Source organism: Neoarius graeffei, chromosome 21, assembly GCF_027579695.1.
Source record: "Neoarius graeffei isolate fNeoGra1 chromosome 21, fNeoGra1.pri, whole genome shotgun sequence".
Taxonomy (NCBI): domain Eukaryota; kingdom Metazoa; phylum Chordata; class Actinopteri; order Siluriformes; family Ariidae; genus Neoarius; species Neoarius graeffei.
Genome location: NC_083589.1, coordinates 23,345,761 through 23,361,867, shown reverse-complemented (window position 1 = coordinate 23,361,867; position 16,107 = coordinate 23,345,761). Strand labels below are relative to the sequence as shown.

At 41.4% G+C, this 16,107-nt stretch overlaps 1 protein-coding gene across 1 annotated transcript; it reads right to left on the bottom strand.

Annotated features, from left to right (window-relative positions):
- Positions 1 to 3,947: 3,947 nt before the first annotated feature.
- Positions 3,948 to 15,750, bottom strand: fgf6b (fibroblast growth factor 6b). Its single transcript, XM_060903592.1, has 3 exons — positions 15,417 to 15,750; positions 14,808 to 14,911; positions 3,948 to 4,158 (listed from the first exon to the last, which is right to left on the bottom strand). Exons 1-3 carry the CDS (start codon positions 15,748 to 15,750, stop codon positions 3,982 to 3,984), a joined length of 615 nt encoding a protein of 204 aa, XP_060759575.1. The 3' UTR covers positions 3,948 to 3,981.
- Positions 15,751 to 16,107: the final 357 nt, after the last annotated feature.

Below are 16,107 nucleotides of genomic sequence, written 5' to 3'. Positions count from 1 at the left end.
TTCAAACATCAGAATGGGAAAAACTTGTGATCTCAAAGTGTGACTTTCTTTCACTGTGGCATGGGTGTTGGTTTGCGCCAAATGGACTGGTTTGAGTATTTCAGAAACTGCTGATCTCCTGGGATTTTCACACACAACAGTCTCTGGAGTTTACACAGAATGGTGCGAAAAACAAAAAACACTGAGTGAGTGAGTGAGTGAGTGAGTGAGTGAGTGAGTGAGTGAGTGAGTGAGTGAGTGAGTGAGTGAGTGAGTGAGTGAGCGAGCGACAGTTCCGTGGGTGGAAACAAACGCCTTGTTGATAAGAGAGGTCAGAGGGAAATGGTCAGATTGGTTCAAGCTGCCAGGAAGGATATAGTAACTCATAGCAACTCTTTAGAACCACGGTGAGAAAAAAAGCATCTCAGCATGCAACAGCAGAAGACCACATTGGGTTCCACTCCTGCAGCCAAGAATGGGGATCTTAGAATCAAGAACAAGTTCCTATTGAAGTGGCCGGTGAGTGTACATATTTGAAGATGGTATATGTTTTCAGAGAGGTGTATGTTTAAGCTTCAAGACACACTAACTGTACTGTGAATATTCACCTGGTGATTCAAAGAGCTTAAATCTTACGAACATTTGCAGAGCAAATCTAAGTCTAAGCACATATAAAGCATATAAAATATATTCAGATGAGAATTCCCAACCACTTTGTTTCATTCATGACTAAACCTAAAAACTCTCCACAGGCTGGCAATGATATGACATTAGTATAAAGCTCTATGGATTATAAACTGTCATGAGTGGTACTACGCTTTTTCATAGAACATGATAAGATAGAGGACCTTGCATACAATAGCACTGATTTGACAGGAGCCAATTCCTGCAAATGATATCTAAGGCTGCTTCAAGGGACAAGGACAGAAAAAGTTTGAGTCAGAGATGTGAATGGTGCTAAACACAGTATTTTTAACAACCAGAAGTGGAAAAGAACTGCTTACTCGCTACAGAAACACCACCACTACAGTCGCACTACCTTCAGCACATGCTGTCTCTCAGGGAGGAGTGTAACCATATAAATCTACAAGGGCACTCGGAGAGCACAGCCTTGTCTCCACCAAGGACAACAATAGACTCTTCTATGACATGCAAATCTGCAGCCGCAACCACTTTATGTCTGGATATATTTCCAAAATTATTAGAATTATGTGCCTATATGTGTATCGCAGAGGATTACTGGTACCAGTGAATGTGGATTGTGATATGGAGTTATCGTATTTCTACACTGGCTATGTTTTATGACTCTTGAACTTTACTGCTATCTAGTGGATTTTAAAATGTGTGGCATTTTTGAGTACAGACAACATCGGCCAAGGCCAAATACCATATCTCGCAATGTTAGCAAAAGAGAAAATAAATTTGTGGATCCGCACCATAACTCAGATCCTCTCCAAAATTTGTTGGGTTCTTACTTGGCCCATGCTACACCCTTCCACCAACTTTCATGGAAATCAGATTGGGAGGTTTTGCACAATCCTGCTTACAGGCAAAGAAACAAGCCAAATCGAAAACATTACCTCTTTGTTGGAGGTAAAAAGCCAAATACAACGGCATGTAATAATTTGTTGCTTGCTTGTAGCGTATTCAATAACCAATTGAAAGCAATCATGATTATTTGGGATGATGGATTTAGGGAAACGTTGAGAAATCTCTTCTTAAAATGTACAGACTTGTTAAAAGGACCGCTTTCTCATCTACCTTTAAGAGTTTATCAAAATTGAAATACTCTTCTCTGTAATGTATAGGCTACGTTCTTTTGGGGCATATTTCACAGGACGCACCTTCACACAGGTTTACACCTTAGTCTCAGGCCTTGATTAGAAGTTGAAGATGAATCTATGTTACATGATGGCTAACTCATGGGCTTCAATGACCCTGAGCATGTCAGGGTTCAGGGCTTGTCTGTGACCCTGACCATGAACTAAAAATGGGCCGATATCTGACCAGGGCTGGCCTGGGTTACGGCTGGAATCTCAAGGCCTAACAAGCGGTAGAGTTTTTACAGGAATAACTGTGATGATGCTCACTGTGCTCAGGTATTTAAGAAGCTGTCGTCTCCACCCCCTGGTCGGGAGCCGCATAGTTCCAGCAGAATGAACAAACAAAACTGGCTGCAGCGTCCCATATGTCTTCGTCTGGATTAAAATAGTGCTGTTCCTACCCTGTTCCCTTTAAAGAGAGCTATATCTCGAAGGTTTGATGAGGAAAGTGGATGACCTCTGCCTTAGCTTTGAGCAAACGAAGGCAGACGTACTGAATTTGTAGAAAAGAACCACGGCTGTCTTTGTATACAAACACCACAGCAGCAACCCTGTAATTTTATTTGCCGGTAACAGCAGCAGTAGTCTCTAGACAGCACTGTGCCACCGCAGTGCAGCTGCAGCAGAGAAGCTTAGCCTTGCAGCTTGTCACATGCACTCCCACTTCCCTGGGGACACTGCCACGAGCTGCTCCACATCACACCACACCACACCTACACACTCTCTCTCTCTCATTCTCTCTCTCTCTTTCCTTGTCTCTCCTCACACACATGAATAAATAAATATGTCCTGTACCATCACACACCCGACCCCACCACTAAGAGGAGACACTAGCATTGATGGCCTCTTTGTGCAATCTGAAACAGGCTTTGCCATTAGCAGCAGACAGTGAAGCATCAAGCTCTTTGCTTCCAGATTTTTTGGCCGAGCTCTTGGTATGTACAGCAGTTTCATTGGTTGTGTAGACTAGCACATACACACATACTATAAAAACAAGCTTATTTTAGTATATATCAAGTGTACCATCTTCAGCCATTCCAGTGACAAGCATTACCAGTGTCGCAGTCTTGAATTTTGAACGGAAATACTTCTTAGTATGCACTTGTACAAGTTTTTCTAAACAAACAAACAAAAAACTAGAGTGCACAAGCAAAAGGTACACTAGGCACAAAGTAACTCTTGGCCACCGGAAACGAAAGTGTTGCACCATATTTTTTAAACCTAGTTCGGAGGTGACACAGGAAACAAAAGGGAGAACCAAAGTTGCGCCTGTCATTGTCAACGGTGTATATGAGTCACTTATTCACTCCACTCAGCCCACCGACTGGCCAGTTCTCTAGTCAAAGAGAAGTGAAATCAAGCTGAGATTGAACAGCAATCACTCCCCAACACCCCCCCCCCACACACACACACCACCACCACCATTACCACCACAACCACCACAACCACCTCCCCCTCCAGTCTCTGTGGGAGAGTCCCTCCAGAGCGCTGGCTAACATGTCAGCCCTATTTCTGACTCCCTGGGGCGTTCGGAGAATGCATGTTAAAGGGGCAGCGTGGAGGAATGCCAAGGCACCTCAGCTCATCATGCAGCAAAAAAGGGATTGCTTTAAGTGCTCTCACATTTCCATGGCAGGAGAACTAGAGAAAAACAAAACAGAATGAAACAAGAGCTAGATATGTTAGTAGATTTAACCTGACAGCACAAATGAAACTATCAAGCTTGCTTTGGCATAGACAAAAAAAGGGTTAAATTCATTTTCTGCTTAACTCCGTGAATCCCATTTAACCCATAAGCAGCTCTGAGGTAATTAAAAAAAATCATTTGGCTGTATAAAGCTGAAGAGGACATCTTCCGTCTGTTCCAGGATTTCCTTATGTCCTCTTAAGCACCCGAGTAAGGTGAGGAGACTGGCAATGCCTTCATATCCACAAGCAATAAATGTAAAAAAAAAAAAAAAGAAGAAGAAAAAGAAATTGAAGCAGCAAAAATGGCACATACATAAAAATAAAAAAAAATTAAAAAAACGTTGGCTATCCAAATATACATATATAAAGTCACAATAAATATTATCGCAGGAGTATTCTTGCAGTCTCTTTTTGGTGGGTATGTATTCGTCGTTTCGAGTCTCCCATGTTGCAGAGCAAACCACATGTGCAAAACGAGAGCCAGTCTTGCTCATATTCGCGGGAGGAAGTGAGTGACTGTCATGGAGGTGCTGGCCTTGTTGCCTCTCTTCACTCTGCCGTGTTTGCTGAGAGCGATATAGAATCCCTTGTAAACGGAAGACTCGTAGGCATTATAGTTATTTGGCAGCAAGGTTTCCTTGAACTTGCACTCGTGTTTAAAGGTGGGCTGAAAAGAAAGGAGACAAAATGAGATCAGAATCACGGATGATTGAAAATATATGCAAAAGCACGTCTTAGACAAGTGACATGCAAGACTAAATGTACGATTTCACCTCTTTTCTTGGCTGAGACATGTGATCGAGATGTTCGCAGTAAAACACTCTGTCGTCATATTGATCACGTTTTGTTGGAATTAACATGAGAGGTACAGTACTGTAAATGCAAAAAGTCTTAGGCACATGGAAAGAAATGCTGTAGACCAAAAATGTCTTAAAAATAATGAAATTAAATGTTTCAACTTAAAAAAAAATGCTATAAACAGTAAGCAGTAAGCCACAGGATAAAGCGGCCTAGAGATAATGAGATGAGATGAGATTTGGCATGAGACACCCTTTGCTTTAAAAAAAAATATAGTAATCTCAGGTCCAATGAGTGCAGTTTTATGCGGAAATGAGCTGTGGGTTTTACTGAGCATCTTACAGAACCAGCCACAGATCTTCTGGACACTTTGACTGTCACACTCACTTCTTCATTTTGCACCAAAACCCAGTAGCCTTCATTATGTTTTCTTTTTTATTCTGAAAAGTGCTCTCTTATGGAATATACTGCTCAGATACAAACTTTTTTTTCTGTAACATTTAATTTTGTGCTGGAAAATGAACAAACGTTTGGACTCTAAAATATTTTTGTAGTGACTCGATAACGTAGAAGTCTCATCTCATTATCTCTAGCCGCTTTATCCTGTTCTACAGGGTCGCAGGCAAGCTGGAGCCTATCCCAGCTGACTACGGGCGAAAGGCGGGGTACACCCTGGACAAGTTGCCAGGTCATCACAGGGCTGACACATAGACACAGACAACCATTCACACTCACATTCACACCTACGGTCAATTTAGAGTCACCAGTTAACCTAACCTGCATGTCTTTGGACTGTGGGGGAAACCGGAGCACCCGGAGGAAACCCACGCGGACACGGGGAGAACATGCAAACTCCACACAGAAAGTTCCTCGCTGGCCACGGGGCTCGAACCCGGACCTTCTTGCTGTGAGGCGACAGCGCTAACCACTACACCACCGTGCCACCCAATGTAGAAGTCATAAAATAGAAATATATAACAAAGTTTATCTGAAAAATATAGGGTGCCTAAGACTTTTGCACAGTACTGTAGATCATGGTCAGGGTGCTCAATGGTGCTTGTTTTACATTTGCAACTGACATACATAACATACACATAAGTAGAAGGGCACTTCTACTTCTACTTCTAGTTCATAACTCCGCCAAGCCACATGTTATCAACATCAAAATCAAAACACTTGAACCTAGGGTAATATTAAAGCTATACACTAAATTTTATCCAAATGCATTCACTACTTTTTGAGTTACGTTGAGAACAGAAAAAAAATCCTGGATCTGCATACGTATCCAGACTTGCATCAAAATCTACTCACTTGTTCGTTGGCCCATAGCTCACCTTTCCTCCAAACTTCATCCAAATCCATTCATTACTTTTTGAGTTACGTTAGGAACAAACAAACAAATGCATGACAAAACATCCATCCATCCATCCATCCATTATCTGTAGCCACTTATCCTGTGCAGGGTCGCAGGCAAGCTGAAGCCTATCCCAGCTGACTATGGGCGAGAGGTGGGATACACCCTGGACAAGTCGCCAGATCATCGCAGATGACAAAACAATGATATGCATAGAAGCAATCTCTACTGATGCTCCTTTTCAGTTAGTTTTCCATTTTTTTCTCATGTTCTGTAAACTGATACAGGACCAGTTTTTAGTGTATTACCTTGTTGATAATTTCCCAAGCATTTTGTCCATGAAAGCTTTCCATCTATCAACTTAAGTCCATTTTTCTTGTGTGGTATGGCCTGCAGTGAGGAGCAGTACTAAATCACAATATTTCAATCTTAAATACATTTTGAACGTAAACACACAGAAAAACCCCCCACAAATGTGGCATGGAAATCAAGTGTAATACTAAATACAGTCTAAATACAGAAATCTTAGGTACCCTGTTTATTTTTCATACAAACTTTGTTATAGATTTCTATTTTATGATTTCTACATTATTGAGTCAAAACATTACAAAAACATTTTAGAGTCCAAACGTTCGTTTTCCAGCACAAAAATTAAACGTTACAGAAAAAAAAAGTTTGTGTCTGAGCAGCATATTAAATAAGAGAGCACTTCTCAGATTAAAAAAGAAAGCATAATGAAGGCTGCTGGGTTTGGGGGCAAAATGAAGAAGCGAGTGTGACAGTCAAAGTGTCCAGAAGAACTGTGGCTGGTTTTGTAGGATGCTCAGTAAAACCTACAGCTCATTTCCGCATAAAACTGCACTCATTGGACCTCAGACTACTATTTTTTTTTTAAAGCAAAGGATCATCTCACACCAAATATTGACTTTTGTTTCATTTATTATGGCTTACTGCTTACTGTTTATAGTATTTTTTTTAGTGTTGAAACATTTCATTTCATTATTTTTAAGCCATTTTTGCTCGACAGCATTTTTTTTCCATGTGCCTAAGACTTTTTCACAGCACTATATATATATTACATTATGGATTCATGGACCATCCCTTTTAACTATCCCCACAATTTGGTATGGATCTTATTCGGAGATTACACTTATCTTGAGGATTGCACTTGATGTGCCACACATAAAACTATGAAGTAAATTATCTCCTCTTAAGCCTACTTAAAGTGAGCTGTAACTGGACATGAGATGAGATGACTGCTTGGCCAGACAATTCACTAAACCAAAGGCGTGTTTCCTTTAGAAAAAAGCATAAATGAAACAACTTAATGAAATCATGAATAAGTTCACTGTGCACACACATTACAGTTTCATAACCTCAATGTTCAATTTTTTCTGCATCGGCACACAAAAGTCAAATCAACTAGGTTTTTTAATTGTCATTTAAAAAATAATAATAAAATTAATTGTCATTCCTTAAGACTAGCAACGGACAGACCAGTAGGCCACGGCGCCTCAGAAATGGAGTCCCCCAAGGATCAGTGCTCTCCCCAATGCTGTTCAACTTGTACATCAACGACTTACCCTGTACAACATCTCAACAATATGGCTACGCAGATGACCTAGCCTTACTTTATGCTGACAGCAACTAGCCCAGGGTAGAGGAGACACTCTCGACAGATATGGTCCAACTTGCAACATATCTCAAGAGATGGAGACTGAAGCTGAGCGCTGCTAAAACCACCTCAACTGCCTTCCACCTCAATACCAGGGAGGCCAACCGCCAACTCCAGATCAACCTCAATGGCTCACTCCTCCCGTACAACCCGACTCCAACCTACCTAGGGGTGAAACTGAACTGGCAGCTCACTTACAGACAACACTTGGAGCCGCTGCGTTTAAAGGTGACCTCAAGAAACAACCTCCTACGTTGCCTGGTGGGTTCCTCATGGGGTGCAAGAACATCTACCATAAGAACCAGTGCCCTCACCCTGGTCTACAGTGCTGTAGAGTATGCAGCACCAGTATGGAGTAGGAGCATCACTGGATGCATCTGGCCTACACCAACTGAGTTTCTGCCAGTCCTCACAGGCATAGCACCTCCAGCGCTTATAGCTGTCTTCTCATATGCAAAAGGAGAGAGAGTTGTCATTTCTCTATATAACTGGTATACACTGGAAGGAAATATCATTTCTACAGGGCTAACACATAACAGTGCACAGGACTATAAAGTACAAACACACAACAACGTGACATGAGTGCGGGAGAATAAATACACAATTGTAAACTGTAAACTATTTGGTAGTGCAGCAGCAATAGGTATATCATAATAAAGGTTTAATTTGTGTAAGAAATACATAATAATAATAATAATAATAATAATAATAATAATAATAATAATAATAATAATAATACAAGACTTTAGAATAATTCTTCCTGCCTCAGTTTAATGCTTTCTGCTGGTACGAAATATAAAACTACTTCCACATCATTGTATAAAAATAAAATATGCTGCATCAAGTGCTATATTTTTAACCTGGCACCCAATAAATGTTTGCGACATTAGTGTGATTATCACAAGTAGTATCCTTTCCAGCTAATATTCGGAACTAACATGCTTAAAATAGTACACAATTACTATTATATCATTTTTTGAATCTTTCTCTACTGCAGAATTGTCTAAACTATTTTTTTTATCATCATAGTAGGAGGGAAAATGCATTCTGCTTTGTCAGTCCACATTTTCTATCCCCTCCCTGATTGTTTTAAAGCTTAAAACAATAAAAAAGTGCTTTTGCTTTAGTTCAGTTTACACACAAATATAAAATTCATTGTGAACAGCAACATGAACTGCATGCGGGTAATGTTAGTACTGTAATATGTAATAAAAATGGCTCTTGTATAATTGTAATTCAAGTACTCCGAGCGTAATCAGAATCTGAATATGCAGAAATACTGACGTACAGTTCTGTGCAAAAGTCTTAGGCACATGTAAAGAAATGCTGTAGACCAAAAATGGCTTAAAAACTAATGAAATTAAATGTTTCAACATTAAAAATTACTATAAACAGTAATCAGTAAGGCATAATAAATGAAACAAAGTCAATATTTGGTGTGGGACAACCCTTTGCTTTAAAAAAAAAAAAAAATATATATATATATATATATATATATATATATATATATATATATATAGTAGTCTAAGGTACAATGAGTGCAGTTTTATGCGGAAATGAGCTGTAGGTTTTACTGAGCATCTTCCAGAACCAGCCACAGTTCTTCTGAACACTTTGACTGTTGCACTCGCGTCTTCATTTTGCACCGAAACCCAGCAGCCTTCATTATATTTTCTTTTTTCATCTGAAAAGTGCCTTCTTATGTAACATGCTGCTCAGATACAACCTTTTTTTCCTGTAACATTTAATTTTGTGCTGGAAAAAAGTGAACATTAAAATGGTTTTGTAATGTTTTGACTTGATAATGTAGAAGTCATAAAATAGAAATCTATCACAAAGTTTGCATGAAAAAAAGGGTGCCTAAGACTTTTGCACAGCACTGTACCTCCTGAACTTACGGTAAGTTGCTGACTCTGAATGTGGCTAAATTAAGTCTTTCTGCTTGTTGAAAATATGCACATGAGGTCGGATCTTAAGTGGGCTTCGCGTCAGGAGGTCACAGAGTGTGACAAATTTAGAGGGGTGAGAGAGGGAGCGAGGAACGATTGTTAATGAAAACTAATCCTGACACATTTTAGCCTTCTGGTAAACATGGACAGCCGTGCACTATGTAGCAATGAAAAGCAATGAAGAAAGCTATAGGTAACAGAAATAAAGAAAAAAATTTGACTGGAAAGCACAAATACAAGAACAGGAACAAGTCATATATACAGTATAATTAGACAAATGATAAGATAATGTCAATGTCATGCAGGTAATAAAATGCAAAGTGTAGCAATGTCTTTTCAACACAAATGTTTGAATAAGCAGAATCCATTCCTGGGTTTGGACATTTTGTGACTGAGCTAATGCTGTAAACTCTCAGGCTGCTGCAAGGTGATAAAAATGGCAGCAAGACCTTAATGGTTACTTTTAGCGGCAATTAAACCCCATGGATATTTCAAGTTCTTTCCGGCGTATATAAATTAACAGACTTCTTTTTCTTGCAGAAATGAACATTAAAAATGATAAAATTATCTTTAATATGAATCCTGGCATGTTTCTTGCTTGTGGTAAATAGTGACCTTAAAATGATCAGGTTGCACGGGGCATTTTGGTCAAACGTCCTGCAAATGCTGAATGATAAGTTCACCTTCTTCAATATCCTGAATTTCAGATACTTTAGAAAGAAAACTAGCTCGACGAAGATTAAAAGATTTAACACTTGTTTATTTAGCACCTTCAACTCTTGAAGACCTGTTGATGAATCCAAATTTGTGCAAAGCCTTTATTATACTGTATTTACTGAATAATATACAAGTCCATAGATGCGGTTTAAATGATTAAACCTTATCCCAAAGCAGTTGTCCACAATATATTTGAATACATTATATTTGAATGTATTACTGTATTTATTCGGTAGCTATTCGTCATTCCATTTCATGTTCAATGCTCAAATATGTTTTCCTTCGACCTGACATTTGAAACGCCGAGCTGTCTTGGTCATGGTGTTCATGCTTGTCACAAGGGACCTGGTTTTAATTGCGCAACTAAAGAGAGAATATCATGTAAAGGATGTTGAAACTTTCAACAAGGCTATAATGACGGCGAACAGATGATGTGAAAATCACTCAGGGGTGATTCGGGGCAATAAGGACTTCATGAGTACCGTAGTTTTGCTTCTGAAGTAGTTTTTCAGTCTTGCACTTTTGCAACTTTGAAAAGTCTGGATCCTACTTTCACCATGACACACTTATCCAGGACCTTCACATCAATAACTGCAGTGTTGAATTAATGTACTAGTTAACCCTTCGTTTCCAGATGGACTTCTAGGAATACTGTAACACTGGAGATCTTTTTTTTTACAATGTTGTTACTTGGGCGACGGTGGTGTAGTGGTTAGCGCTGTCGCCTCACAGCAAGAAGGTCCTGGGTTTGAGCCCCAGGGCCGGCGAGGGCCTTTCTGTGTGGAGTTTGCATGTTCTCCCCGTGTCCACGTGGGTTTCCTCCGGGTGCTCTGGTTTCCCCCACAGTCCAAAGACATGCAGGTTAGGTTAACTGGTGACTCTAAATTGACCGTAGGTGTGAGTGTGAATGGTTGTCTGTGTCTATGTGTCAGCCCTGTGATGACCTGGCGACTTGTCCAGGGCGTACCCCGCCTTTCGCCCATAGTCAGCTGGGATAGGCTCCAGCTTGCCTGCGACCCTGTAGAAGGATAAAGCGGCTAGAGATAATGAGATGAGATGAGATGTTGTTACTTTGGTGAGTTTATTAATGGTGTGTGTTCATGCATGAATTATTTTACATGAAGATTAGATTAACTGGCTACTTTAAATGACCCATACAAGTGTGAAAGTAATTGTGAATGGCTATCTGTTTCTGTGTGTTTGCACTGTGATAGTCTGGCGATCTGGCGGTCTGTACCACCTCTCGCCCAATATCAGCTGGGATTGGCTCCAGCTCACCTACAACCCTCAATGGATAAGCAGTACAGAAAATGGATGAATTAATAAAATAAATGCATGCATAAATGTTTTAGACACAATATTGATCAATTTAATTTGCCACATGTAAGTTCACCTACTTATACACGCTGTAAAAAATATATATATATATTAAAAAAATAAAGCCTACAAAGGTGCTTAGCTTTACTCTAAAAAGTGATTAAGGCCTTATATAGCTTTTACATATTGACTACAGTGAATTAAGTTTGTACATATTTCTATTTAATGACTTGAACATAGGTGGCATGGTGGTGTAGTGGTTAGTACTGTCGCCTCACAGCAAGAAGGTCCTGGGTTCAAGCCCAGCAGCTGGCAAGGGCCTTTCCGTGTGGAGTTTGCATGTTCTCCCCGTGTCTGTGTGGGTTTCCTCCGTGTGCTCCGGTTTCCCCCACAGTCCAAAGACATGCAGGTTAGGCTAATTGGTGGCTCTAAATTGACCGTAGGTGTGAATGGTTGTTTGTCTCTGTGTCTGCCCTGTGATGACCTGGCAACTTGTCCAGGGTGTACCCCACCTCTCGCCCGTAGTCAGCTGGGATAGGCTCCAGCTTGCCTGCGACCCTGTAGAACAGGATAAAGTGGCTAGAGATAATGAGATGAGATGAGATGAGATGAGATGAGATGAGATGAGATGAGACTTGAACATAGTTGGCACGGTGGTGTAGTGGTTAGTACTATCGCTTCACAGCAAGAAGGTCCTGGGTTCGAGCCCAGCAGCCAGTGAGGGCCTTTCCGTGTGGAGTTTGCATGTTCTCCCCGTGTCTGCGTGGGTTTCCTCCGGGTGCTCCGGATTCCCCCACAGTCCAAAGACATGCAGGTTAGGTTAACTGGTGACTCTAAATTGACCGTAGGTGTGAATGTGAGTGTGAATGGTTGTCTGTGTCTATGTGTCTGCCCTGCGATGACCTGGCAACTTTTCCAGGATGTACCCCACCTCTCGCCCATAGTCAGCTGGGATAGGCTCCAGCTTGCCTGCGACCCTGTAGAACAGGATAAGTGGCTACAGATAATGGATGGATGGATAGACTTGAACATAAATCTGCCATCATTTACCGACTTACCTTTAGCTGATCTTAGATATTTTACCGAAGTGGAAATTCTGTCCTGAATTTAAATATATTGATCCATGAATCCGAAAAGGGATCTGCTTGAATACATTTCTGACAGGGAGACCCTCAGTTGTACAATTAAGGGTCCCCCCAAAGGGACAAAGAAACCTAATGGGTCTAGATTTAACCTATTAAGAAATCTAAACAGTGAGTATTTCAAAATCTGCAGATTACAAAGACATAAGATAGACTTACAGTAAATCTTAAGCACTTTTTTGGAAAACATCCATGAATTTCATTCTGATGAAAGCAATTATATATATATTTACAGTGCCCTTCACAATTATTGGCAACCCTTGTAAAGATTAGTTTTAAAAAAAGGTTAGAAAAAATCCACCTTTTGGTGAAGTTGCTTCATCTCACACTGAAAAAATGAGACAAATCCAACCTTTAATAGAAATAAATGTATTCAGAGAAAAACAAACCCCTGATCAAGAAATAAATATTTTCCACAAAAACAAATGTGCCACTATTATTGGCACCCCTGGAAATGATAGTGAACATAATGTAACTGAAGCATGTTTCCCATTTAAATTGTACATTTTTGAGTTGACTGGAGTGTGTAGGAACTTTCAAGCTGTAATCTATGACTTCCTGATTAACTGGGGGACAAATATGAGGTGACACAGAGGCCAAATTTGCTTAGTCATCCATAAAAATGAGAAAGATAAGAGAACAGACAAACCAAATGAAGGAGAAGTGTGCTGACCTTCATAAGTCAGGGAATGGCTATAAAAATAGCTCCTCACCTGAAAATGTCCATTTCTACTGTTAGAGCAATAATAAAAAAAGTGGACACCAACTGGAACTGTTACAGACTCACCTGGACGAGGACCCAAGTTTATTTTGCCCCCATGTACAGTGAGGAGGGTAAGGGAGGCAAAAAAAAAAAAAAATCCCCCAAGGATCACTGTTGGTGAATTACAAGAAAAAGTAATATCTTGTGGTTTCCAAGTCTCCAAAACCACCATCAGACTCCACCTCCATGTCAACAGATTATTTGGAATGTCTGAGAGAAAAAAGCAGTTTCTGTCAGTTAACCACAAACATAAACACCTGAAGTTTGTGAAACGCTACGACAACTTTGACTGGAGCCATGTTCTATGGTCTGATGGAACAAAAATTGAGCTTTTTGGCAATAAACACTCAAGGTGGGTTTGGTGTAAAAAGAAGGATGGCTATAATGAAAAGAACCCGATCCCTACTATAAAATATGGTGGAGGTTCTGTGACGTTTTGGGGCTGTTTTTCCTCCAAAGGCCCTGAAACCTTGTTAGGGTCCATGGCATCATGGCCTCCATGAAATACCAGGACACTTTAAATCAGAATCTGGCGCCCCTGCCAGGAAACTAAAACAGGGTAGTCATTGGATCTTCCAGCAAGACAATGATCTGAAGCATATCAACACAACCAACACAAAAATGGTTCACTGAGGACAGAATCAAGCTTCTGCCCTGGCCATCTCAGTCCCCTGACCTGAACCCCAGTGAAACCCTGTGGGCTGAGCTGAAGAGGAGACAGCACAGGAGAGGGTCGAGGCCCCGGATGATCTGGAGAGACTGTGTAAAGAGGAATGGGCTCAGATGCCCTGCTCTGTATCTCCAACCTTATAAAATGTTACAGGAGAGACTCAGTGCTGTTTTACTGGTAAAAGGAGGTTATACAAAATATTAAATGTTGCGGTACCAATAATAGTGGCACGTGTGTATTTGTTGTAAAAAAAAAAAAAATTCTTGAGGGATTTGTTTTTTCTCTGAATAAATTTGTGTCAATAAAAGGTTGGATTTTTCTCATTTTTTCAGTGTGAGATGAAGCAACTTCACCAAAAAGTGGATTTTTTTCCTTTACGCTTTTTACTAATCTTTACGAAAGGTGGTAATAATCATGGAGGGTGCTGTATATGTATAAAAAACAGTGGATTATTGATCATGCATAGCATCAGTTGTTTCAGTAGAATTTCAAGTCTGTGCACTTTAGTAGCCAACACGTCTACTTCTCTAATACCTACTTCAGTCCGTTAACAAAACATTTATTTGGCTGAAATGAGTAAAATGAGTAGGTAAGAGCTGTATGGGACATTATTTTCTGCTAGAATACTATTAAAATTACCAATGTCATTGAAAGTTCATTGCTTCAGCTTTGAGTTACAACAGTGAATGAAGTCTGTTGATTTCTTCTCAGGTTATCTTTATATTGGGAATAAAAAAAATAAAAAAAACAGAGCGCAGTTGTTGTGATCTGTGCTGCTCTCACACTTGATAAAAAGCCCTTGAGATGAAGAACTGTGTTAGAGAAGTGTAACAAAAATATATGCAGCACGCAGGGGCAGGAGGAGGAAGATGAGGAGGATTGAGAAACACTGCCTTTAAGGATGCTGAGTGAAGAGGAAGGAGGAACCTACCGTGCCGTACAGTCTTCCCCTGCTACTCATGGCGACGAACAGCTCGCTCTTCACGCCGTACAGACTCACCACCCCGCGCTCCACCGCAGAGATCTCGATCAGACCTGAGCACAAAGCACAGCGTTAGAGCTCACATCACACCACATCACATCCTGCAGCACCAGGAACAGCAACACGCACGCAGGTAGTGCGCAGGGACGCGCGCGCGCGCGCGGCGGCGGCTTTGTTCCAAGACCCGTTCAGATCAAACAGAATGAATCTTAGAGACAGAAGTCCACTCAGGACAGGACACAGCGGATTCAGGACTTCCGAATTAAGGAGTCGGTGTAAAAATAAGTTGCAAGTTGCAGTCTATCTATAGCCTATCCGGTCAAGCATTCGTGTCATGTGGATACTTAACTTCTTTTTTTTTTTTACACGAAATAAATGCATTACATGTGAATATATATATATATATATATATATATATATATATATATATATATATATATATATATATATATATATATATATAATGAAAGAAGCTGTGCGTCCGGGATGTGCGCGTGCGCGCGCGCGCTTATGTGCGTGTGGGTTGTTGCGTTACGGAATTTCTGCACGCAAACTCACTGTACTGGCTCTCGTCGTGCACACCGTTGATCCGGCCATCTGGGAGGACCTGCAGGTGAAACCCGATGCCCACGTTGCAGTAGAGCCGCCGCACGCGCTTGATGCCCAGCAAATAGTCGCTCTCCCAGCTCGTGTCCGCCCTCTCGCCCGAGATGGCCAGCACAGAGCGCGACAGCAGGCTCTCCCAGCGGCGCTCGGGCCAAGTCCCGTTCATGGCGCTGGCGCTGGGCGGCCCGATCCCGGTAAGCAAGCCCAGAAAGAGCACAGCGGCGAGCGGCCAGCGCGCGCTGGCCTCGCGGACCATACTGACGAGCGACCTTCGCGCAATGGCCATCCGGTTTACCTCGGGGGCACGTGGTGCGAAGCGCACGGCGCTAAAAATACCGCTCCTCCTGTTTTCCTGCCTTCGGCATGGCTGCACGAGCTTATTTTAGCGTCACGGAGCAGGGTTTCAGGAGCGAAGCGCGAGCTCGGAGTCAGTGGGGGACGGAGCAAGAGCGCGCTGCGAAGTGCGGTGGCTGTGGCGGTGCTGATAGTAGTGATTAGCATGTTTCGCCTCTTTGCTTTTAGGGGCAACGCCGGACCGCTCAGTTTGTGTGTGCGTGTGTGTGGCCCCACACTCACCGAACACCTATCACACCTTGCCAGGCCCCCAGCATCCCTGACATGTGACATCACTCTGTCTTCACGC